The following is a 26,143-nucleotide window of genomic DNA, read 5'->3' as shown; positions in this document are numbered from 1 at the left end:
GAGATCTCAAATGATGTCTGTCACTGACCTTTTGACCTTGGTAAGCAATAGCTTCTTTTAAACAAATAAGTAAAAATACCTGGAAAGCAGGACAGTATTTGGCATGACTATTGGCATAGTTGTTGAACTCAATGAACTGAATCCTTTTACAGCTGGGGTACCCGGTGCTGGACTTAAAGATCCAGCACCCTTGCTGCAGCCCACACCAGTTGATGCATCTAAACATTAGAACCAGGTGTGGTCCAGGACCAGGTTTTGGCAACCCTGATCTACAACAATTCCTTGTTTATCTGTATTTTATGCCTAAAACGAACCAAAATGCTTAACTTCTTAAATCACTGTTTCTCTAGGAAATAAAGTGAAATTTCTCTGGAGGACCAAGCCTCTGGACCGTGTGCAGTTTTGTTTTGGAACTTGTCACATCTTTCACTGCTTGTCTGTATTTGGTAGGTGTGAAATTATTATCCTCATGATTATATATTTTACCATGTGTTCTGCTGAATGTGAAACACACTGTATATGTGTGTAATAATATATTCAAATGTACTCAGATACACTGTGAGATAATTAAGAGCGCGTTCAATTTGAAGGCATTTATTTGGCTCCTAAATAGGAACTGTAACCCCATAATAGAATCGCCACTGATCTCAAGTAGTAAAAAAAAAAGTGCTTAGACAACTTAAGTTTTACTAGAGATGGAACTGGTTACAACAACATGGAACAAACAAGTGAAAAATAGATAATTTTAGACATTACATGTTGATCGTAAATATGTGAACATGTAAAAATAGACTTACATTAAGAATCAAAACCATCTTTTTTTAAAAAAAAGTTCATCTGTAAAAGTGTTAGTTAATGATCAGTTCTACTGTATTGCTTTTGGTTTCTCAATCTCACTCCAGCTTGTGCTTTTTAGGTGTTTATAGTGTTGGCTGGCACAGTAAGATTTAAGGCACGCAGTGTTGAAGCACAGGGAAGTCAGCTCAGCCCAGGTTAATATTTCCGGCGAACATGGTGATGAGGAAGATGACTAAGAATCCTGTGAGCAGGCCAGCATTCTGGATGATGAAGAACACAAGTTCAGTCCTTCTGCTCTGCTGCTGTTCTTTAGCAATGGCATTCATCTCGGGAAACTGAGAGAGAGAAAGAGAGGAGCTTGAATTGAGCCTGTAATTTTGGTCTGAGCTCATATCATCAAGGTTTTAGCCTGAACCCGACCCAAATCAACCCATTTCATAAAGTTTTATGTCGGAACCTGACCCAACTAGAACCATATCACTTCATTTTTAGTATGAACTTGACCCAATTCAAAACATTGTCCAGTTTTAGTCTGAACCCCATCCGACTCAAACCATATCAGGTTTTAGGTCTGAACCCGACCAGATTTGAACCATATCAAGTTTTGAGTCTGAACCTGACCCGACTCAAAACAAATCCAGTTTTCAGTCTGAACTTGGCCCAAGTTTTACGTGTAAACCCAACCTGACTAAAACCATAACATCAAGTCCTAAGTCTGAACCCAACCTGACTTGAACCATGCTATCAAGTTTTAAGTCTGAACTCGACCCGAATTGAACTGTACTCTCAGTTTTAAACCTGAACCCAACTCAACTCCAAACATATCACATTTTGAGTCTCACCCCGAGCCATCTTGACCCTGACTAAGTCTAAACCCAACCTGACTGAACATATCAAGTTTTGAGTCTAAACCAGACCCGACTCTAACCATATAATCAAGTTTTAATTCTGAACCTGAGCCAACTTAACCCATATCAAGTTTGGAATCTGATCCCAACTAAGTTTAAACCCGACCGACTTTAACCATATCAAGCTTTAAATCTGAATCCGACCCAACTCAAACCATATCAAGTTTTCAGTCTGAACCCAACCCAACTCGAACCACATCGTCAGATTTTTAGTCTGAACCTGACCCGACTTGAACCATACCACCAAGTTTTGAGTCTGAACCCGACCTGGCTTGAACCATACCACCAAGTTGACCCGACTCTGACCATATCATCAAGTTTTGAGCCTGAACCATCAAATTTTTGGTCTGAACCTGACCCGACTCAAACCATATCATCGAGCTTTAAGTCTAAACCTGACCCAACTCAAAGCATATCACTTTCTTTGCCTGGCCCCAAGCCAACTTGACCCATATCATCAAGTTTAGAATTTGACCCAGACTTGTCTTGTACCATATCATCAAATTTTGAGTCTGAAACTGGGCTCAATAAAATTTTGTCCGAAACTGAATAAAACCTTACAGGATAGTGCCAGTTAAATTACCACTTAGCGACAACAATTGTCATCATTAGATCACGGATAAAGTTAATGTCCATTTTAATGCATTTATTCCAACTTTTTACAATTTTTTATTCGTTTGTTCAAACACAGTGCTTTCAAATTGCATCCCAGACCTTTTTAGTTTGAATAAACATCCCATAATGTGCTGTTCTTTTGCTGATATAGCCGCCAACAGAACGGCCACTAGAGGGCCTGCAGAAAGAGGTTAAGACTGATATATTAAAATGACCACTGTTCTGATCATCTGTTTTACTGTTTACTTCAAACACGTTTAGTTAAAGAAAGGCAAGGAAAATACAAGCTATAATAAAACAATAAATAAAAAGGCTGTAATGAAGCACAGGAGCGACATCACACAGAGCATGTGGATATCAGGTGCTCAGATCCGGGTGGTGCTGCTCACTGCCGGCTGAGTAGTAAACCTGTGATGATTTACATGCCTGAATTATATCAAGTCTAGATAAGGGTCAGGAAGAGCTGATCTTCATATAGAGCACCCATCATCCACACTCACCCAAAACAGCTGACTGAAACTATTCTTTTACACTTTGGCTGAGCATAAAAATCATTCTGATTAAAATATCTTATCTCTGGTTCATTACTATGTCCTGTTTTAGGGGAAATGAAGGAAGCAATAACAGGCTGATGAGGTCATAAACATTTGCTGGTGTGGCATATTCCTGCAGTACACAAGCAGAGCTCTGTTCAATGCCCTTCTGTTCAGACGTGCAGTGTAACTCATTAGCGATGCACTCCTTTGTATTGCTTTTGGACCCATTTTATTTGTTAACTGTTTGTTTTAACCTTACCAAATTTTATTAATACATATTTTTTTCCCGTGTATTTTCTTATGGACCTGTAAAACCCTTTTAAAATAGTTTTTAAAAGGTTATATAAATGAAACATTTTATTATCAGGCCTCATTCCCCAATCATTCTTAAAAAGAAATTTCGTCTTAAAACCCACTTGCGCAGTTTTGACGAAGATTCCGACATCAACCAGTGTTTTCTCGTTTGGGATTTGTTCTCAGGTCAGAACAGAATCTACACACATGCAAGAGCACAAAGGTGTGAACATTTCTGTGGTTTAAGAACACGTCATGAATCTGATGTAGGCTTTTTCTTAGGGCCTTTCTCACAAACAAATTTAAGAAAAAACATTGGTGAATGAGGCCCGTTGTTATTATTTAAAGGGCCCATATGTTGAAAAAAAATTTAAAAATCGTCCTTTTTTAAAATAAGAATTTGATGTAATATATACACACTGAGTGTGTTTACATACACTTAATAATCCAATCATAATTGGATATCTGCGGTTATCTGATTATATTCAAACGGTCATGTAAACAGCATACTCGGATTTCTTAGATTGGAGTAAGATCTAGAAATCCAATTAAGAAATCTGATAAAGAGAGCTGGATTTTAGCTCAGTAGTCAGATTTCTCATTGCATGTAAACCCTTACTCTGATTTCTTTCGTATGTGTGAAAACAGATGGTGGTACCGGAAATAAGCAAGCAGCATTGCAGCGAGACGCAGCAAAATACTTTTGGAGCGACGCTGAAATCAACTACACTCTTGACAAAATGAAGGATATAAATATTCTTGTGTTCATATTTTCAGGTGGTGCGATGTTTTCAAAAAACAAGCCACGGCATTAAGTTTGAGTTTTACATTACGTTTACGTCACGTCTTATTCTGTGAGTTTATTGGCTGGTTGTAAAGCAGAAATCCGATTACTATCCGACTCTTGTAGACCTGGAGTTTCCCTTTATCTGATTACTCACGTGCATGTAAACGTGTTGATCGGATTACTGACAAAATCTGATTTTCTGCAGTTGTCGGATTATTAAGTGCATGTAAACGAAATCGGTGTTGAAGTTCCAAAGTGTACCTCCTCAGTCTAAACAGTCTCTGGGCCTCATTCTCCAATATCTTCCTATGTTTCTATTAAATGTGCTCTTGAGAAAGGTCCTAAGAGTCTCAACCATCAGATTTCTGGTCTGAACCTGACCCGACTCAAACCATATCATCGAGCTTTAAGTCTAAACCTGACCCAACTCAAAGCATATCAGTTTCTTTGCCTGACCCCAAGCCAACTTGACCCATATCATCAAGTTTAGAATTTGACCCAGACTTGTCTTGTACCATATCATCAAATTTTGAGTCTGAAACTGGGCTCAATATAATTTTGTCCGAAACTGACCCGGGCCGGCCCCCCGGCTGAATAAAACCTTACAGGATAGTGCCAGTTAAATTACCACTTAGCGACAACAATTGTCATCATTAGATCACGGATAAAGTTAATGTCCATTTTAATGCATTTATTCCAACTTTTTACATTTTTTTATTCGTTTATTCAAACACAGTGCTTTCTTGAGAAAGGTCCTAAGAAAAAGTCTACGTCCGGTTCATGACGAAGAATTGTTCGCACCTTTGTGCTCTTGGGTGTGTGTAGATTCTGTTCTTACCTAAGAACAAATCTCAAATAAGCAAGCATCGGTGAATCTTCGTAAAAACTGCGTGAGTGGGTTTTAAGAAGAAATTTCTTCTTAAGAACAATTTATAACGGAGGTTTACATATATTGCCTAAAGCAGTTTAGGACTGCCCGCTGCTGAAGTTGTAAGGAGCGTTTCAGCCCAGACTGCTTTTTAAATAAGGCGCAGCCAGTCAGAACAGAGCCCATTTACATATATCAGTCTTAAAGGCACAGTAAAAAAAAAACAAAAAAAAAAACAGCTGTTTAATTCTTTAATTCTAAGGGATGAAGAGAGGTTGGAGAACAGCCTGTGCAAATGAATTAGAACTGTTTTTGGTACAAACACAAACATCATAAGTAGATCTCAAGGGAAAAAAAATTAAATACATAAAATACACAATACATTTTTCTCCTTACCTGAAGCTACGAGGCAGTACAGAAGTCATTGCTGGGGTGTAAGATTTCATTCACTGTTAGCTACATTAGCCTCGTAGCTCCAGTGCAAAAGCAAAGATGCCAAACATGTTTTGACTGATCAGCTACTCAAGTGAGCTACACTGTAAACGTAATCGTTCGTGTCTCACCATGTCTGCGAGGGCTATGTAGAGGAACATCCCCCCGGCCAAGGCAAAGATGACGTTGGGAGCAAACGCGCTGCCCACTAAGATCCCCAACACCAGTCCTACGTAGCAGGACATGGCCGACAGCAGGTTAAAGAAGATGGCCTGCGGGATACTCATCCCTGCGTTCAGCAAAATCACAAAGTCACCTGCAGGGGGAGACAGAGCACAGCACAAAGACGTCAGACAACCTCCTCAGACAGCAGTGAAGCTTCTAAACATGGTGCAAAGATTTCCTCTTCACGCTTCTCGCATCAGATCAGCCCAAGATGCATGAAGTGGCTACGTCTAAACAGGCTGTAGGATGATACAGAAGGGAACGGGATGCTCTGGAGCTGTGACGTGCAAACCTAAGGCCACCATGCTCAATGCCAAGTGTCAGCTAGAGAGGTATAAAGCCCCCAGCACTGGACTGTAGAGCAGTGGAGCTGCGTTCTCTGGAGTGATGGAGCTCCATCCAATGGGGGATGAGTGATGTTTTTAACAAGGCAGATTGGTTTTAAAGAGAGCAATTGAGAGTTTAATTCATTACATTTAAAGCCACCTTATCTGCATTTATGCTTTGGGCTCTGGCTGCTGTTAACTATGTTAATCTGGTGATGGTGAAGGTCAACAGCTGGTAAGAAAGCATCAGACAAGAGGTGTATTACATATTTTCATTTCCATGAGCTGAAAGGAAGATGCGACTCCAAATGGAGAGCCCACCTCTCTGCCCCGAGGGTCTGCGGCCTTCATGGAAGCTCCTGTACAAAAACCACTTGCCTAAACGCTCCGTTTGTAGATGCTCTAAAGCTCAGCGTTCTAAATGTACATTGGCTGGATTCTTAGTGGGATAAGCAAAGCTAGCAATTTGCCAGTTGTGTGTGTGAAGGGCAGGACACGGATGCTTTACATTTTTTTTAGCCTTAGTGGAATCAAACATAAGAGCTGAATTAGTTTTTTCTTTTTTTATTAAAGTACTAATACTGATTTCTGGTTTTGGGAGAAAGTGGTGTGCTAGGCAATGTGTGGTATCTGTTAGTGATTAGTCATTATTTCATCAGTGAATATTTCCTCTATGGGAACCCCTTTATTATTATTATTATTATTATTATTATTATTATTTTGTCTTCTTCCCACTTTAACACGTGGAACATTTTAACTAATAGTGCTTAAATCAAGGGTTTTTAAAGGCAAAGCATTGCTTTCTTTTCTCCCTGCTTTCTCTTCTTTCTCCCTCACTCCCTCCCTTTTCTCCTTCCTCTCTTCCCTCTGCCTCTCCCTCTGTTTTCTTTGTCTCTCCCCCTCTCTTTCTTCTTTCCCTCTCCCTGTTCTCTCCCTCTCAACTTTCTCTCTTTCTCTCTCCTTTCTCTCTCTACGTCTCTCCTTCTCTCCTCCCTCTACCTCTACTTTCTCTCTCCCTCCCTCCTTTTTTCTGTCTTGCTTTCTTTCTCTCCAACTCTCTATTTTTCTCTACTCTCTCTTTCTCTGTTCTCTCTTCCTCTATTTTCTCCCTCCTCTCTTTCTCTCTCCCCTTCTCTCTCTCTGTCTTTCACTCTCTTTCTCCTTTCTCTCCACCCTCTTGCTCTCTTTACTTTCCCTTTCTCTCTTTCTCTTCCTCTACATTTTCTCTCCCCATCTTTCTACTTTCTCTCTCTTCCTCCTTTTTCTGTCTTGCTTTCTTTCTCTCCATCTCTCCATTTTTCTGCAATCTCTCTTTCTCTGTTCTCTCTTCCTCTATTTTCTCTCCCCCTCTTCTCTTTCTCTCTCCCCTTCTCTCCTCTCTCTCCCACTCTCTTTCTCTTTTCTCTCCCCTCTTGCTCTCTTTACGTTCCCTCTCTCTCTTTCTCCTCCTCTACATTTTTCTCTCCCCATCTTTCTACTTTCTGTCTCTCTCTTTTTCTGTCTTGCTTTCTCTTTCTCCATCTCTCCACCTTTCTCTACACTCTCTTTCTTTTTTCTCCCCCTCTCCTTCTATTTCCTCCCTCTCTCTCTCTCTCTCTCTCTCTCTCTCTCTCTCTCTCTCTCCTGTTTAAAATATGGAACAGATAATTAACCACAGAAGGGGACCGGACCTCTGGCCTCTGACTCCTGACCCTGTGGCAGGTCAGTGAGAGAGCCGGTGTGTTTGTTTTGAGTGTGTGCTCACTGCAGAGGAACACAGCGTGTTCATGCTGCTTCCACTCCCTGTGAGTCAGACTCTCGATTTGAATCATCTCACCATCACCGTCATCGTCATCTCTGTTTGTCTCAGGTCAGTCCATGTGAGACCACAGAAGGCCTCCCGACTGACCTTCTCAGAGCTCCACAGTGGTGAGGGGAAGTGGGGCACAAGCATTCTGCCTTTTTGCTGAATACTTTTAAAGGTATTTGGGCAAAATTAAGCTGATTTTTAATACAACCTAATACCCTAAGGGTTTTGTGCCATACATTTAACCTTAGAAAATAGTTAGCTGCTTAAGGCATTTTATGCAGCCAGGCACTGATAAATAGATGCAAAAACCAGTTAAATTAATACAGTCCTATGCAGGGACGTAGTATATATAGTGCATATAAAGTTCTCTCATTGCTTATTTGGTGTTAAAACTAACCCTGCCATGTGGAGGCTGTGCTTTAGCCTGGTTAGCTCTTACTGTTGTTTATATGCTTCTAAACAATGCTATGTTACAGCCAGCCGAGGATTTAAAATAATATAGACATGAATATACAGAAATGAAGATACTTTTTACATTTATGGTACCCAAACAGTCTTCAGACTGAAATAATAAATGAGATGATGTTGCTATGGGAACATGAGAAGGACCATGTTCTATGTTTTATCTACGTTAAATATCCATGTTTTTACATTGCAATAGTTTGTGTCCTGCTCTCCGCTATGTATTATTATATATTACATTATTATATAATTTCACCGTCAGAACAAAACCTCTTATCTCCAAATAGACAATTTTGCAGGTGAAGGAAAAACATTCTTAACTTTCAATGGATGTTAATGAAGAAATTATTTATTCTATTAGTTCATTTGCCATGGCATTCTACCACAATGCAACAGGTAACTGGACTTCACATTATGCAAAAAAGAAAAAAGACAAACATGGAGATACAGCAGCAATATCTTGTATTATTTTTATTTTTAATGGCTCAAAAACGAGAAACTTTTATCACTTTGACATGAACAGCTACATGAGTAATAAACAGAAAAGTTTAAAAGGCCACACCCACTATTTAGAGCCTCTGTATGTCAGGAATTAAAAGGTACAGGCCTTAAATCTTGCACACTATCTACTGAGCACATGGACAGTCAAAGGCTTCAAACAACTGAGCAGCTGAGATGTTGGGAGTTTTATATAATATTGATTAGAGATGTAATTGGCTTTTTTTCATTGGGTTAAATTATAATAGCATAATTTCAAAGTACATACATTGATGGTGCATAGTAGCTCCCAGCTGACGACAGCAACAGTTCAAACTCAGATAAACAAACGTTACTCCCTGCTGCCCTCTAAAGATGTTATAGCACCCGTCAGAAGTTACAGGATTTGTTTTGTTGTGATTCGATAAATATGCTTTCTGCTTTTGTTTACAAGTATCTGCCTCAAACCAACTGATAACTGCTCTCAGGCTACTCACCGAGCTCATGAGGGAACTCCTCACAGACGATGGCTATAGAGGTGCTGAAGCCAGTCAGGACTGACACGGTGAAGGAGGCTCCAATGGCCAGCCCGTCGATGAAGTTATGCAGGGCGTCACTCAGCGTGATCATCCACGCTACCGTCTTCACGGTGGCCAACCGTCGACCCAACTGCCGCAGACATGACCCCTGGGGGGGTACTGTTACCTTTAGTGAGGGAACAGTAAGAGAACAGTGTGCATACTGAGTGATTGCTATAGCTCTACTTGGTAACATATTTGTCCTAATGAGCAAATAACTGGTATGATGCAAGTTTATAGTTCACAGTTTCTAATCTGGGCATTTAGTTAAAGTCTGTAAAGGTTCAAGTCTATACAATGTTACCCCATATATAGTCCATTAGCCAAGACGTGGTGTCTGAAGTACAGTTTTGGAGCTATGAGGCTAATGTGGTTATCAAATAAAGGAAGCTAATAGATTAGCATTGTGCAAACTGCATGCTTGAAGCACCACACTCATGCCTCAATCTGTATTGAGTTGCATAGACTGGCTTGTGTAGTTTCTGACACTACATGACATACTGTTATCTATGTAAATGGGCAGCTATTAGCCACACAATGTACTTTTGACTGTTTTTATACATACACTTTATGGCCAAAAGTATGTGGACACCTCACCATTACACCTACATGAGAATGCGCTTATGTAAGTGTGATGGTCAAGTGTCCACACACACACCCCTGTGACTGTAACACCCTTCTCTCTTGTAAAAAGGCTCTCCACAAGATTTTGCAGTGTGTCTGTGAGAATTTGTGCCTATTCAGTCAAAAGAGCAGTCGTGAGGTCAGGCAGTGGTGTTCAGTGGGGTTGAGGTCAGGGCTCTGTGCAGGCCACTGGAGTTCCTCCACACCAAAATCACCAAACCAACAGGAAAGGGTCTCCCCCAAACTGTTGCCCCAAAGTTGGAAGCGTATAATTGTCTAAAATGTCTTTGCATGCTGTAGCCTTAACATTATCCTTCACTGGAACTAAGGGGCCCAATCCCTAAAAAACAGCCCTCGACCATTATCCCTCCTCCACCAAACTTCACTGTTGACATTGTGGTAGGTAGCGTTCTCCTGGCATTCGCCAAACCCAAGTTCGTCCATCAAAATGCCAGTGAAGTGTGATTCATCGCTCCAGAGAGTGTTTCCACTGCTCCAGAGTCCAGTGGTAGCGTGCTTTACACCACTCCAGCCGACACTTGGCATTGCACATAGTGATCTTAGGCTTCTGTGCAGCTGCTCTGCCATGGAAGCCCATTTCAAGAAGCTTATCTCACACAGTTCTTGTGCTGATGTTGCTTCCAGAGGCAGTTTGAAACTCTGTAGTGAGTGACGCAACAGAGGATAGGCAATTTTTATGCTCCAGTGGTCTGTGAGTTAGTTAGTGTGGTGTACTGCTTTGTGGATGATTTCACAATAATAGCACTTATAGTTGACCAGGGCAGATCTAGCAGGGCAGAAATTTCCCAAACTGACTTGTGGCATCCTATCACAGTGCCACGTTTAAAGTGTCTGAGCTCTTTAGTACATATTCTACTGACAATTCTTGTCTTTGGAGATTCTTGATTTTTAAACACCTGTTAGCAATGGGCGGAGCTGAAACTCAATAATTACAAAGCATGTCCGCATACTTTTGGCCATATAGGGCAACAGTATGAGATCCAGTGTTAGACACCAGTTTGGGGTAAGTGTGCAATCATTTAGGCATGCAGTTTAGACAATGCTAATCAGTGTACAACAATAGCTTAGCATAGTCTTAGCTATTGGCCTTGTAGCTCCAGAGCAAAACCGAAGAAGCAAGCTTCTGACACCAAACATGTCTAGGATACTTGATTATATTTGCAATAAACAGCATTTGGAGTGGCCATCTGTCATTGCACAATATATCACCCCTGTTCAGACCCCGTCCAGCAATGAAAAGGGACCACCATAGGACCACCACTCACCAGACAGTGGTAGGTGTGGGTGGTGAATCATTCTCAGCACACCAGTGACAGGCAAGCATATAGGGCACAGCAGTGCTGGAGTTTATATACAGTGTTACTGAGAGTGGTCCACCACCCAAAAATATCCAGCCAGTGGTCCCGTGGTCAGAAACTGACCGCTGGTAAAGGACTAGAGGATGACTGAGACTGAAACTGTACTGCATTTCTATTGTCTAAAGCATGCTGTTCATGAACTAGGACAGAGGCCAGTGTTCTGTCCATGAACAGCTGTATCTATCTAAACCAAATACAGCTGTGTGTCTCGCTGAGACTGGACTACAGGATACACTGACCCCTACACGTACGCATACACACAGCCTACATTCATCAATAGATTATGAGGTTGAGGCAGCCGTCCTTCACTCCTTTTCAATATTGCTTTTTCATATGATTATGATTTTTGACCAATATGATTAGATATCAATATGATCAATATGAATGACAATTTAACTGATAGCCTGAGTATGAGTCATCAATTCAGTTATTCTTGGTGATGAACACACTAGATATGAACAAGTGATGTATATTCACTGCTATACTGAAGGCAATATATAAAAGGTAGCATATGTTGTTCCAAAATGTGTATATATCTTTCACTGTTAATGTGGCTTCACATTGCAAGTTGCTAATCTTTGAACTTCACTCTGGTAACAGACCGGATGGTCTTTCTCTTCATTGGGTCAGGGAACACAACAATCCATTATTTTCTTAAACAATCTGAAAGTTTGAGTCTTCAGACCACGTTCACACTGTGCATCAGTTCATTTCAGATGAGCTTTAGCCCAGAGAAGTCAGCAGTGTTTCTCAATGTTGATGACATGTGGCTTCTACTGTGTATAGTACAGTATTAACCTGTATTTGTGAAAACAGCTACAAACAGTGTATGGTTTTGTAAGGTATTTTGTATTCCTGAGCCCATGCAGTGATATCCATCACCGAAGCTTGCTGGCTATTTATGGAGTGTCGTTTGAGGTGTCAAAGGTCATGTGCATTCACTTGTGGCTTTTGGCTTTGCTTTTCACTCACTCACTCATTTCTCGAGAGTCATTTGATGTAATTATACCCTGAGGACAGTGAAATACTTGAAAATACTTGCTGTGGAACATTGTTCTTAAACAGTCGGACTATTTGCTGATACGATTTTTGGCAAAATGGCGAGCTTCGACCCATCCTTCCTCATGAAGGACTAGGCTTTTCCTGGATGCTTCTTTTAGGGTCAAGCATAAATGCATCACCTCTTTTACAATGTATTTTTTTTTTAATTTTACAACATTTTTAGACTTAAATTGCTTAATTTGTTATAAAAAAACAATCAATTCAATAAGATAAAACACCATATATATATATATATATTTTTTGTCTTTATTCTGCTTTCATTTAAATACAGGTCAAAATGCATTTAAAAATCACTGCTTACCATTTTTATTTGCATTTGCCTACTGTCCCAACTTTCTGGGAATTTGGTTTGTATAAATAGGAATGATAATGTTTCTGATGCTGTTTTCCAAAAGCCAGTGTAAGTCACTGCTGAGAATGTTTATGCTTGCAAATTGGGAAGAAACAAAGTAATAAATCTGAGTTATTGATTTCTTAGTAAACTGATTACTATTGATAAAACGATAAGTGGTTCCAGGCCTAGTTAAGAAGAGAGGCAGCAGAAACCTAAATAGATACAGATCAAGTTAATGAGTATCCTCAAGTGTAGTATCCACAACCCCCAGAGCCAGTACGGCTGCTGTCCCCGATTGGAGCTTTAAAGGAACAGCCTTTGTTCTGGTCTCACTCAAGGACAACTAATAGCACATAACATCAAACCTCCTGTAAACCATTAATAGCACTCATGTTATTCTAATGCTGGAACCTGACTGATTTGAGCAACATAGCTTGTGCAAATTTCAATTTTGTCATGAAAGTTTAATCAGACAACAACAAATAAGTGTGGAGCTCTCCTACAAGAGTGAAGCTAATCAATTATCAAATTATTATCCACTGTATTATTAGCCTGCAATGCCTACCATTGTTTTAAATACAAATCTATTCTGCTCATATACAGTTGTATGCAAACGTTTGGGTGCCCATACATATATGTTAATGGAGTGCTGTTTGAGGGATCGAAGGTCATGGGCAGTCAGTTGTGGCTTTTGGGTTTGCTTTTTACTCACACAAATTTCTTGGGATTCCCTGAGTCTTCTGATTTATTATACCCTGAGGACAGAAATACCTAAAATACTTGCAAACCCTTACTGTGGAACGTTTTTCCTAAACATTTTTGACTTTTTGCTGATACGCTTTTAGGCAAAATGGCGAGCCTTGACCCATTCTTGCTCGTAAAGGACTGGGCCTTTCCTGGATGCTCCTTTTATACTCAAGAATAAGTGCATCACCTTCTTTACAATGTTTTTTGAAAATTTTACAAATGTTAGTCTTAAATTGCCCTGGTCCCAGCATTTTTCGGAACACGTTGCAGTCTTGCAAAATGTTCCTGTTCTTCACATATACAGAAATTTGGGTGCCCATACATAAATCAATCAGAATACTTTATTTTTTGTTCTAGTATATTTATTCCAATATGTTAAAAACGGCAAATAAACTGTAACTGTGCATTAAAATATGCAGTTCTCTGTAGAGGATGTGTTCACAAAACGTAATTTGACCAGGGCCACCCAAACCTCTGCACTCTGACTGTATGTGATGCCTGGCCCCATCTGTAGCTGGGTATCAATAGAAAAACTGACATTCATACTAATACCGATACCTTGATTTCGATAACCCTATTTCTTCAATGCCCCCACAGCCCAGAAGGATAAGAGGCTTAGATAATGTATGTATGTATGTATTTCTTCAATGCCAAATAACAAACTGAAAGTGGGTGTGGCTTAAATAAAAAATGAACGTGAGGTGATGGAAGTGGATGTATTTAATGGCAATGGATCGCAGACTAATCAAGTGCTGACATTAATAATATGCTGACACAATGTAATTTAGACAGCCAATCAGCAAGCTTGTTGACTCACGGATGCTAAGATTGACTACTTATATACTGAAATTTGGTACTGAATGGTATTAATGGAATTTGGTTGATATCATTAAGGTTTTTACCACTAAGCCCTAGCCCTAGTTATATGTTCCACAGTGCTTGCAACCAATCATAGTTGTGTGAGGAGGTGTGGGTGGTACCTGTTCTTCTGGAGGCTCAGAAGCTATGCTGGTTTTTTCGCTGCTTGGGGTAGAAAAGCTGGTGACGGCAATGATGGTTCCTCCATTCTGCTGAGGACTTTCTGGAGGGCTGAAGTGACTGTGGTCATGCTGGACACAAAATGGACGTGGGATTCAAAGAGGCTGCCTCAGAAAACAGTGAGTTGATGAGCTCATGAGTTGATATTGAAGGAAAACATGGTTCTAGTAACCTTATGTACACTACATGGCCAAAGGTATGTGGACAGTCCTCCTAATTGTTGAATTCAGATGGTCAGGCATGCCCATTGCTAACTAGTGTGTAACATCAAGCACATAGCCATGAAGTCTTCATAGACAAACATTGGCAGTGGATACCAATCTACCAACGTGTCACTATGTTAGACTGATCTGGGTTTAACGAATGCCAGAACTCCTATCAGAAAGCATAGTGCCAATAGTAAAGTTTGGTGGAGGAGGGATAATGGTCTGGGGCTGTTTTTCAGGGTTTGAGCCAGGCTCATTTGGTTCCAATGAAGGATAATGTTAATGCTACAACACATAAAGACATTATATACTTCCAATTTTGTGTGTTTGGGGAAAACCCCTTTCCTGTTCCACAATGACTGTGCTTCTGTGGACAAAGTGACCTCTATAAAGACATGACGAGTTTGGTGTGGAGGAACTCCAGTGGTCTGCACAGAGCCCTGACCTCAACCCCACTGAACACCTTTTTGGATGAACTGGAATGTTGATTACAAGCCAAGCCTTCTTGTCCACCATCAACGTCTGACCTCACAAAGAAAATGCTCTTTTGACTGAATGGGCACCGACTGCGACACACAAATCTTGTGGAAAGCCTTCACAGAAGAGTGGAATCTGTTATAGCTGCAAAGGAAGGTGCAACTCCACACTAATGTCCATGGTTTTGGAATGGAATGTCTATATTGGTGTGATGTCAGGTATCCACATACTTTTGGCCAGCATTTTAGTGTATTTAAGCAATTTCAAGCTTTAAACTGTACTGTGTACCTAAAAGGGATGCAGTATTTGTAAAAAATGTAAGGAGAATAAATTGGAGACATTTGGATAGTCTAGAGGACAGTCTATGAATCAAACTGCCATTAAGGATTTAAAGCCTACCTCATGCTCTGTCTTTAGGAGCATCTTCAAGACCTTTTCCACGAAGAACAGTATGTAGAATCCACCGAAGATCCCAACAGCTTTTGAGATGTAGTTATCTGTTTTCGGGTCAAACCCCAAAGCCTGGACAAAAACGATTTTTTATTATTTTTATTCAGAGAACAACATCTTGAATTTTACTATCCCCTTAGCTTTATAATTTAAAAGTTTCGCCCTAAACTGCTTCAACTTACTTGGCTTAATGCATTAAAGTTTTGATATTTACTGACTGAGACACTTATGTAGAGAGTAGCGGACCCTACAGCCCATTCTACATCATAGCGCGAGCAGTGCAGTATCTCTCTTACCTCAGGTATGAGCTGCAGCGCAGCATTACAGAACAGTGTCCCAATCGCCAGGCCAATGAAGTATGTGAGTATTTTAGGAAAATAGGGTTTCTTAGTGGCGGGGATGAGAACCAGACCCAGGAGAGAGAAGAGGTTGATGATTGTAACAGCCAAAAAGCCATACCCCCAAACTGTTGGTAAAAGAGGAATGACACATTGAAACATTATGGGTTTTTAGTTTGTGTCTAATACAGAAAACTAAGAGATGTTGACTTAGTACTGGTCACTGCAGGTTCTACAGGATCTGCCCTTCATCATATGCAAAATGGCAAAATTCTACAACATACCCTACCCTGAATCACACCAGCCTTGAGAACATATAATAACTCAGTTTGGCCACAAGCAGCAATGATAGGGGTCCAAGCACCAGTCATATATTGGCAGTTTAAAAAAAACATTAAGTATTCAGACATTAAGTATTTATGAGAATGATGTTATGGTCTATTTAAACCAAAAGCATTAATTGAGATTAACATCTACATTTCAACCTGAAAACAAATTTACATTTTGTTTATGTAAGATCTTTTCGATTTATTTAAATTGAAAAATGCTGTCCCACTTGTTCATGTCACTACAGAAACATAAAGTGTTTTAGTCCATAGGTGGAACCTTATTTTAACCACAGCCCTGCAGTTTAGAGCAGGAAGTGAGACTGCATCTCTTTCACTTATGACCACATGGTGAGCAGTTAGATCCCACTGTTTTGAAGTAAATGTGTCCCAAAGTCTGAAAATCAGTGTGTAACATTAACAATATCAACACATATTTTCTGTAATTAAGTAAACTTTTTGTATTTTAATGAAAAATATTGTGACTGTATGTGTATACAGCTGTTCAAAGCTGTGTTTGTTAGTAATGTTCTTGGCTTGCTCAAAATTGTCACAGTATCGAAACATCTGGTAAAGTTTTGGTAGTGATATGATTGTTTTGGCAGTGACCAAATGGAATGTTTAATTATTTATTTAAATAAACATAATTTCAATGCATAGTCAAAGTCAGTTAAAAGTCTGAACTGGGTTTTGAACCAATTTGGTAAAATGATCCATATAGCCATGTCTTTTCACATAGACAACAGAATAAGTGGGTTTACAACAAATCTAACTGGGTTCCTAGACAGATATATTGACCCATGTTTAAAGTTTTGTGGTAGCCATATTCTCTAACTGCTTTTAATATGCAATGTTGGGACTTTCTTTGGTGACTTTTTTATGAGTAACACTTGAACCTGATGTCATATGCTGTCATGACAGATTATGTCCAGTAATATAACAGTGTCATGTTACCATATGTCATGACATATGACATAATGTTTGATGTCATGGTGACTAACTAAAGTACACTCCAGAGTCCAAAATGGCAAAATATTAAGCTTTTAATGGCCTTAACAACAAATCACTAAACAAATAAAGTAACTTAATATGGTAGAGCTTTTCCCTCTGATTGTTGCTCTGAAACGCTGAAGTTTTGTGTGTAAATTTGCAGACAATCTTTTACAGAAAGAAGAGTCAGTATTTTTCTACACAGCATTAAAAAACATTTCCGAGCTAGTTTGTGTTTAATGTGAGACCAAATATTCTACAGGGTTTAAATCTGGACTCAAACTGGGCTAAAACCATGAGTAAAAACCATTATATTTTGAGCTTGGCCCATTGCCTGCGAGTGTACACCTCAAAAATTGGCTTTTATGATACATACCAGTAATGTTAACATGATATTGTATTATTAAACAGAATCTGTCATGACAACTCATGACAGCAAATGACATCTGCTATGACATGTTTATGACATGGTTATGACAATGTTATTTAGCAGGGTTCAGGTAAAGTGTTACCGGTTTAACTTTGCAATGGTATGGCAGTTACAGGTTATCAAAATGATCATTATAAGTAGAGGCGGCCAGTATGGCAGAAGTATAACTACAGTACTTTAAGACATTTTCGCAATACACAATAATTATCAATATTTCGTTTTTCTAAGGTTGGATAAGTTGATAGGTCTCGAGACTGGTCTGAAGACCATAAACACGAGGTTTTGGTCTTGTCTCGGCCTCGGAGTAATGCAGGCTCAGAAATTGTTGTCGACACCAGCTGAGTCAGATACCCCCGTCTGAGGTAACTGGAAGCTGGATTATTTTTAAATATTAACAAAACCAGAATAAACACAACAAAACAGTCATTTCTCTGAATCAGTGGTTCCCAAAACAACCACAAAAGCAAAAGCTGTATATGTCTAAATTAAATCTATTGGTTGAGAGTCTAATTGATCTTTCTAGGAGAGTCTAACTGAGTATTATTTGTTTCTTTATGTTTACTGGCTCCAAAGTTCATTATTGTTATTATTGCTGTTTTTATTTCATAAGAAAAATGGATCTGGTTTAATTTATGTTTGTATGACTTTAGGTGGTGATTCAGAATAAGTTTTAGAGAAGAAACCTTTGCCTATTGATGTTTAAGACTATAATATAATATTAATAATTATTGATATTCTAGGCTATATATTATATAATGCTATATTTTGTCAAATATACACTTTCACTCAAAGGTTTAGAATCACTTGTCATAATAATAATTGTAATACCTCATTCAGTGTAGTTTGAAATGTTATAAACTAGACACCAAAACCTAAACTTTACTCACAGTTTAAAATATTTTGCAAACAACAAAATTAGGACATGGAAAAAAATATGGATGTGTTATTAAATTATAAGCTATAATTTTCTGTTTATTGGAATTACACTGTGAATAACTGTTTAATTAGTGAGATTTGGTTATCTCTTTTCAAATATGAGGCATTATGGATCTAAGTTTCTTTATAAGTTCACTCCCAAAGCTGTATATATTTCTCAGTTATCATTAAATCACTTGCATCTCTGTTTATCATTGAAAATGTCTTCATGTTTACAGGTTCCTACAAACTGTTTGAAGTTTGTAAGAAATTAGTTTCATCATTTTTTACATGTATCTTCAAAGAAATTGGTTTTATATTAATGAAATCAAACCAAACCAAACTTTTGAATGGTAGTGCATTATAAAATATAATATTATGTATTATATACATAATGTATTATTAATTAGAATGAATGTACGATATATACATATATACATATATATATTTATATCTTAATCTGGTCTCAGGCCTGTCTCTTGTCTCTGCCACCCCTGGTCTTGGTCTTGACTTGACTACATAAAATCTTGGCTTTGACTCAGACTCAACTCTAGTGGTCTTGACTACAACACTAGTTGGAAAAAGCACCAGTCTTATTATATTTAAAAAGCTACTATGAATACAATGATGTTAACTTTAAGTTTAACACTAAATCTGCACTAAATCCAATTAAACAGGCCTAACTGAGCTCTCTTTGTAATGAAACATGCAGTTGGTCAGTGTTTTTAACAACGATAAGCTGATGTCATCTGTCACAATAACGATAAATATACTCCAATTGCCCACCACCAGTTATAACCTTCTTATTGATCACCAGTCTCTAGGTTTGACAGTAACTGGCATGCTGCATTTTTGCTGCATTTGCACCATCAAACTGAACTGGGTCAATGTAGCACACCAGTCCAGACTTGCAAAAACCAGCACTATGCACAAAACGTTCACACAATTCACAGAATCCCAACTGCTACAGAGGAAAACAAGACAAAGATTCGGTTAGTCAACAATCCGATGTGAAAAACAAAGTCTCATCCACCTGCAGCACTGCACAAGGCACAACCTGATTCTTTATCTCTCGAACTGAATTTGTGTACATATTGCTTCTGGGTTTAGGCCACGTTGTGTAGTCTTCACTTGTAACACAACAGATTCTGGGTTCAAGCACGATAAACACATGGACCCATTAACCTCCCAGTGCAATTTACCCCAGATAAAGGGGATCAAGTCTACAGAAAGAGGCTTTAGCCACTGTATCACGCCGGTACCACATCCAATAAACCAATCAGCTTGTATCAGCATGGAACTACTGGTGATTCCGTATCAGCCGGCTTAGAGCCCTGTGCGGAGAAAGAGCAAGGTCCATGTTTAAACTTCGCTGATTAGGGTAATACCATGAGCTTTGCACAGTGGAGAGTGAGCAAACTGGCCAATAGCTTCAGTGTAGATGACTAAAGTCTGCAAAGAGATGTCCAAACATCCACTGTGCAGTATGCAGTGTAACTAATAGTGTGGTAGTGTATGCAGAAGCCATAGCATAAGAATACTTTTAAAGACCACCCACAGACTAAATAATACAGGCATAAGTGTTGAATAATGTACTTATAAAGCAATAATTGAATATTTATGAACATTTGTGCCAGTAGTTGTAAGTTAACATATGATTTTATATGAAGTAACTGACACTAAAGGATAACATGTTATTCGAAGGTTACCTATGTAGGGACTTGATAATACATGCAAAAGCATTGAATAATCTATTTATAAAGCAGTAATTGAATATTTATTAACATATATGTAATCGCAAAATGACATAAGATTTCATGTGAAAGGGTCTAAACCTAATAGGAAACACTTTATTTGAAGGGACTTTATAACACATGCACAAGCACTGAATAATGTATTTTTAAGGCAATGATTAAACATTTATAAACAGCTTATTTCAGTCATTACAAGATCATTTAAGGTGTTTTATTAAGTTCGGATACACTGTACTGACAGAAGCAGTCTGAAACTAAAGAGTAACATGTTATTTGAAGGTTACCTATGTTGGGACATTATAATACACACATAAGCATTGTATAATCTATTTATGAAGCAGTAATTGAATATTTATTAACATTTATGCCTGTAATCACAAGATGACATAAGGTTTTATATGAAGTGATTGACAAAAGGGGCCTAAACCTAATGGGAAGTGCTTTCTTTGAAGAGATTTTATAACACATGCACAAGCACTGAATAATGTATTTATAAAGCAATAATTGAACATTTATAAACAGCTTATTTCAGTCGTTACAAGATAATTTAAGGTGTTTTATGAAGTTGAATACACTGTACTGACAGAAGCAGTCTGAAACTAAAGTGACAGGCATTTTTTTGTTTGTAACACTGTTATGAAGCATCATTCTCAAGTTATGTAACTTATAAGACAGATTAAAGAATGCCATTCATCGGTTCTGCATATTCCAGTTCTATATGTTGATTTTTTTAAAATACAGTTTCTACATGAACAGTAACTCTGTTCTTCATGTCTGCATTTTTCTCCTTAATAGAGCCTAGCCATCAAAATAATATAAAACAATATCTATAATAACTCGAAGTACCTCACTTAAGTATATTTTTGTACAAGTAACATCTGTACTGAAGTAAAACTACAGGGAACTTTTTACTTGAGTAACATTTTAAGTACCAAAAAGAACATGTATATTCATACCTATATGTTTGACAATGATCACTTAAGTTGAAGTTCATTGAAATCTTCCAAACAACTGATATGCTCTGATATGATGCTTTGTGATGGAACAAATGTCTGATACTTTAGTTTAAAGAGCCTTTTGTCAACACAATAATATTTACTTCACAAAACATCTTATATCGCCTTTCAATTATTGGCATAAGATGCTTGTAAACATGTAAGTGTTGCTTTGTGAAAACATTATTCAATGCTAATGCATGTCTTATGGTCAGGACCCCCACAGGACCACCACAGAGCAGGTATTACTGCTGTGTCTGATCCACTCGTGCCAGCACAACACACACTAACATGCCACCTCCACTGCAGCGTCACTGCAGTGCTGTGAATGATCCACCACCCAAATAATCAGGGTCCTGTGGGGGTTTTGACCATTGAAGAGCAGGGTGAAAGGGGGCTAACCAAGTATACAGAGCAACAGATGGACTACAGTCTGTAATTGTAGAACTACAAAGTGCTCCTGTATAGTAAGTTGAGTTGTTGCATTTCTACTTGAGTACAATATACAATTTTTTTTATATTTTTATATTTATATTTTATATTTATATTTTTATATATTTTATATCAATATACAAAAAGCTTTTAAATGTATTTAAGTATCAAATATATTTAAAATCATTTAAAAGTTTGTACTTTTACTGACATGTATACAGAATTAATTAAGAGCTAATTAAGAGCCCTGTATGCTCCATCACTCATGAATGATGCTTCATAACGGTGTTATATATGGGACAAATGTATATAACTGTAGTTTAACACCTCATGTCAATACAATATTATTTGCTTCAGAAAACATCTTGCCATCATGATTACTGGCATTAACTGTTCATAAAGACCTGCTATTGTAATATAAAGTATCGCTTTATAAATATGTTATTCACTCCGTGTGTATATGTTGGGAAGAATTTATGTAGCTAGCCTTCAAATTACGTGTTACGTGATGGTAGTGAATGTTACTCTGAATCTGAATTCAACGTTGAACCTCACTATGAACTAGAATTCTCTCTTTTTCTATTGGACAGAAATTCACATCTCTTGACTCCCTCACTCACCATGACCCTCTATATGTTTACGGGGCTTGACCGCCAGCGGAGTGCAAGAAGGCAGTAGTGCCTGGTTCAGCAGGGCGGGGCAGATGGTCCTTAGGTGGTCCTGGTTCAGATGCGTGAGGTTGCTGAGCCCATAGTGTGTGAGGATCTCCTCTCCAGACACGCACTGCCGAACCAGGGTGAGAGAGAGGGAGAGAGAGAGAGAGGGAGAGAGAGGGAGAGAGGGAGAGGGAGAGGGAGAGAGAGAGAGAGGGAGAGGGAGAGGGAGAGAGAGAGAGAGAGAGAGAGAGAGAGAGGGAGAGAGAGAGAGAGAGAGAGAGAAAGAGAGAGAGAGTGAGGGAGAAGGGGTCAGTCAGGAGACCTTTCTCCACTTATGGAGTTTGGCTAATCCATTAGCTCAAAATCAGTCAAGCTAGGAATGTTGAAATGTGCCTAGTTCATAGAAGAAGGTAGTAACTCATTTACTCAGTTCCATGTGCTCTGATGTTTTGATGGATATTTAAGTGCTTTCAAACGACAATACTTTTAATTCTACTGCAGTATTGGCAAAGAAAAGAATCCATGTTTTTAACTTACTATAATTTAGTCATTAACACTTAGTTTAAGTAGTTTTTTGGGTTCGAGAAGAATTGAGCCTTGCAAACTTCATGATTTCTGTAATGGATCGTTTCCTTTGGTCCATTCTTCATGAAATTTACACACAAAAAAAAAACAATAAAAATGGAGATATGAGGTTTTGTTCTGACAGCAGTGCTATACTAAGTTCAACCACAGTTCTTTACGTTATTTAGTTCTTTGGTGCTTCTACCTAAGTTATTTTAGACAGGTATGTTTTCCTTTTACTTGAGTCGTTATTTCACAGAATCAATAGTGCTTTTACAATAGTATGGGTTTAGGATTCTCTGCCCATCTCTGCCTGTTCGGATCCTCTTATGGTCTTTATCATACTCAAAAAAATGTATTGCTATATGAACTTAAATCAGTTAGGCCACAAATTTCCATTCAATCAAACTGAGCAGAGTCAGTAGACACTGACTCTGATATCTCACTGTTAATTCAACTGGTGATGGAACAAAATTGAAACATTTCAGCTCAATTATTTGGGTTTCATTGGAATAAAATTGTCCTTCGATCAGTTTTCATTCATTAAAATGTACATTCATTCATTTTTGTCCATTTTTAATAAACCAGATACTTAAAGACAACAAAATTCACTTATTTAACATCAACATCTTTTCAGTTTGTAAACCAAACAACCCTGTTGGTTCATTTTTTTGAGTGCATTACTTTTATGTGGGTTGATGAAACTTAATCACACTCCAGTGCATTCTATCGGTTCTTCACAGGTTCTTCAAAATGGTTCTACTGGATTCTAAAGGGAATGATTCTGTTTAGAACCATGTGCACTACACACTTAAAATGATGGTTCTTTAAGGGTTCTTCAAGATGGTTCTATTGGATTCTACAGGGAATGGTGGTATTTAGAACCATGTGTTCTACATGCTTAAAAGTTATGGTTCTTTAAGGGTTCTTCAAGATGGTACTATTAGATTCTAAAGGTACTGGTTCTGTTTAGAACCATGTGTTCTGCACACTTAAAAATTATGGCTCTTCAAGGGTTCTTCAAGGTGGCTCTATTGGATTCTAAAGGGAATGGTTCTATTTAGAACCATGTGTTCTACATAATTAAATGTGTGGTTCTTCAAGGGTTCTTCAGGATGGTTCTATTGGATTCTAAATGAAATGGTCCTATTTAGAACCATGTGTTCTACACTTAAAAAGATGGTTCTTTAAGCATTCTTCAAGATGGTTCTACTGGATTCTAAAGGGAATGGTTCTATTTAGAACCATGTGTTCTACACACTTAGAAATTATGATTCTTTAAGAGTTCTTCAAGATGGTTCTATTGGATTCTACAGGAAATAGTGCTATATAGAACCATGAACACTTAAAGAACCCTGTGCACATTTAAGGGGTTCTTTGCATGGTAAAAGCATTCTTCAGATTCTATATAGCACCAAAAATGGTTCTTCTATTGTTACAGGCTTGACGTTGTAACAATAGAAGAACCCGTTTTGTTGCTATAACGCTTTTCAAAAAAGTTCTATATAAAACCATATAAAACACATTCTCTGAAGAACCCTTATATGATGCAAAGGGTTCTTTGAGTGTTCATGTTTCTATATATTCAACCATTTTCTTTACTGAAGAACCTTAAAAGAACCATCATTGTTAAGTGTGTATAAGAAACCATTTCATGCTTAAATGGTTCTTTGCATGGTGAAATGGTTCTTTAGGTTGATGGAGAACGTGTTGCATATGGTTCTATATAGAACCTTTTTGAAAACTGTTCTGTATAGCACAAAAAGGGGTTCTTCACATTCTTAACAATAGCAGAACCCTGTTTGGTGCTATACAGAACCATTTTCCATCAGTCTGAAGAACAGTTTCACCATGCAGAGAACAATTTAGCATGACATGGTTCTATATAGAACTCACGGTTCTTAACAGAACCATTTCCTCTAGTAAGGAACCTTTGAAGAACCATCTCTTTAAAATAGCAGTGAAAGTGGTTTTCATGCACAAAATAAAGAAAAACTGAAATTCATGGACGGATCAGAAGTTAAAAACACTAAAAAGGCTTTATTTGGTTCTCAGAGTTGTTGGAGCTGCAGGGCTGCTGAGGAGCATGTTTACCTGAGCTTGCACAGGCTGGTTCTCCCCCCGGTTCTCTTGTGCGAAGGTTTCCAGCAGACTGTTAAAGCCGTTGTGATCCAGTAAGCCGTCTTGGCCATAAACCGCCAGGATGTCGCCCAGGAAGGCGCTCTGCTCGGCGCTCGCACTCACTAAAAGTCCGCCCAGCACGGCTGGGAGCAGCCTGGAGAGGTGACCCATGATCAGTCCGTCCCTGTCGCCTTTGCAAAGCCAATAAAAAGCTGCTCGAAGCTCTCCGAGGTGCCTCCTCAGGCAGCTCTCACACTGCCTATGACACCGAGCCCGTACGAACGGCTATATAGGAGGGTCAGAGGATCTATCAGCGCTGATAATCTCATTTTGAGGAATATGGTGACAGATATCGCCGAGAAAGTCAATTATCTCATTAATAACGGAGGTGGACTCAGAGTCACACAGCTCTGACCTGCAGTCTCCGGTTTTCAGCCTGACCTCACTTTCCTACAACCGCTGATAAAATGATAAGGAAAATTACCCGCTGATCTCTCCACGCTGTGTTTCCATGCCATATATCATAACTGTCACTCAGAGAAGAGTCCGGCAGAGGTCAGCCAGGATGAATGACACGTGTCAGGGGACTGAACGACGTGGAGCAGAAACCTGTTAGATTTACAGAATTTAACTTATTGTGACCTTTATTTGTTTGTTTGTTTGTTTGTTTGTTATGTATTTATTCATTCTCTAACACCATTGAATTACACGTCAATCACAGGTCTCTGAAAAGTAGTACCTGAGCCTAATAATAAGGTGAGCACTGCCCCCTGCTGTTAAACTGAGGTACTGTCAGTCCTGCTCCGCTCTGCTAACTGACTGAACAGGTAAATGTAAGAGATTTAAATGTCTCTAAATTTAAATATCATACATATCTATTTAGACAGAGAGAGAGAGAGAGAGAGAGAGAGAGAGAGAGAGGGGACGTTTCAGACAGAAGTCCTTCATCACGTGGTTTACCTTTATATCATTCTATCATTGCTAAACATACTTAATAAATTACTGCACTTTCCACGTATATATAATAACAGTTATCTACCTGATTATCTCAGGAAAGGAAAAGCAATAATAAAAGCATAATGGAGTATTAATAAAAACAACTTCAACTAATAATTAATATAAATACATATTATGTAACGTCAGGCAGGCCAATAGTCAAATAATTCAATTACGGTGTCGCTGAGTTCAGCATCCTGCAAATCATTAACGA

The 26,143-nt window shown here is 38.6% G+C and overlaps 1 protein-coding gene across 1 annotated transcript; it reads right to left on the bottom strand.

The window, feature by feature from the left end:
* Positions 1–573: 573 nt before the first annotated feature.
* Positions 574–25,472, bottom strand: LOC118821174 (metal cation symporter ZIP8). The gene is made up of 8 exons (XM_036589653.1): positions 24,907–25,472; positions 22,213–22,375; positions 15,709–15,878; positions 15,362–15,484; positions 14,222–14,350; positions 9,015–9,222; positions 5,370–5,554; positions 574–1,133 (listed from the first exon to the last, which is right to left on the bottom strand). Exons 1-8 carry the CDS (start codon positions 25,102–25,104, stop codon positions 984–986), a joined length of 1,326 nt encoding a protein of 441 aa, XP_036445546.1. The 5' UTR covers positions 25,105–25,472; the 3' UTR covers positions 574–983.
* Between the last annotated feature and the right edge of the window lie 671 nt (positions 25,473–26,143).

The sequence above is a fragment of the Colossoma macropomum genome, unplaced genomic scaffold (assembly GCF_904425465.1).
Source record: "Colossoma macropomum unplaced genomic scaffold, Colossoma_macropomum, whole genome shotgun sequence".
NCBI classification, from domain to species: domain Eukaryota; kingdom Metazoa; phylum Chordata; class Actinopteri; order Characiformes; family Serrasalmidae; genus Colossoma; species Colossoma macropomum.
This window is presented reverse-complemented; position numbering and strand designations above follow the sequence as displayed.

What these genes read in the sequence shown, in the direction of transcription:
- LOC118821174 (XM_036589653.1), bottom strand. Translation starts at nt 25,104, where the DNA reads ATGGGTCACCTCTCCAGGCTGCTCCCAGCCGTGCTGGGCGGACTTTTA. An exon ending in TAAACATATAGAGGGTCATG is followed by an intron (nt 15,879 to 22,212) that starts GTGAGTGAGGGA and finishes TTTTACCAACAG; the next exon opens with TTTGGGGGTATGGCTTTTTG. An exon ending in GGAGTTCCCTCATGAGCTCG is followed by an intron (nt 5,555 to 9,014) that starts GTGAGTAGCCTG and finishes CTCCCCCTGCAG; the next exon opens with GTGACTTTGTGATTTTGCTG.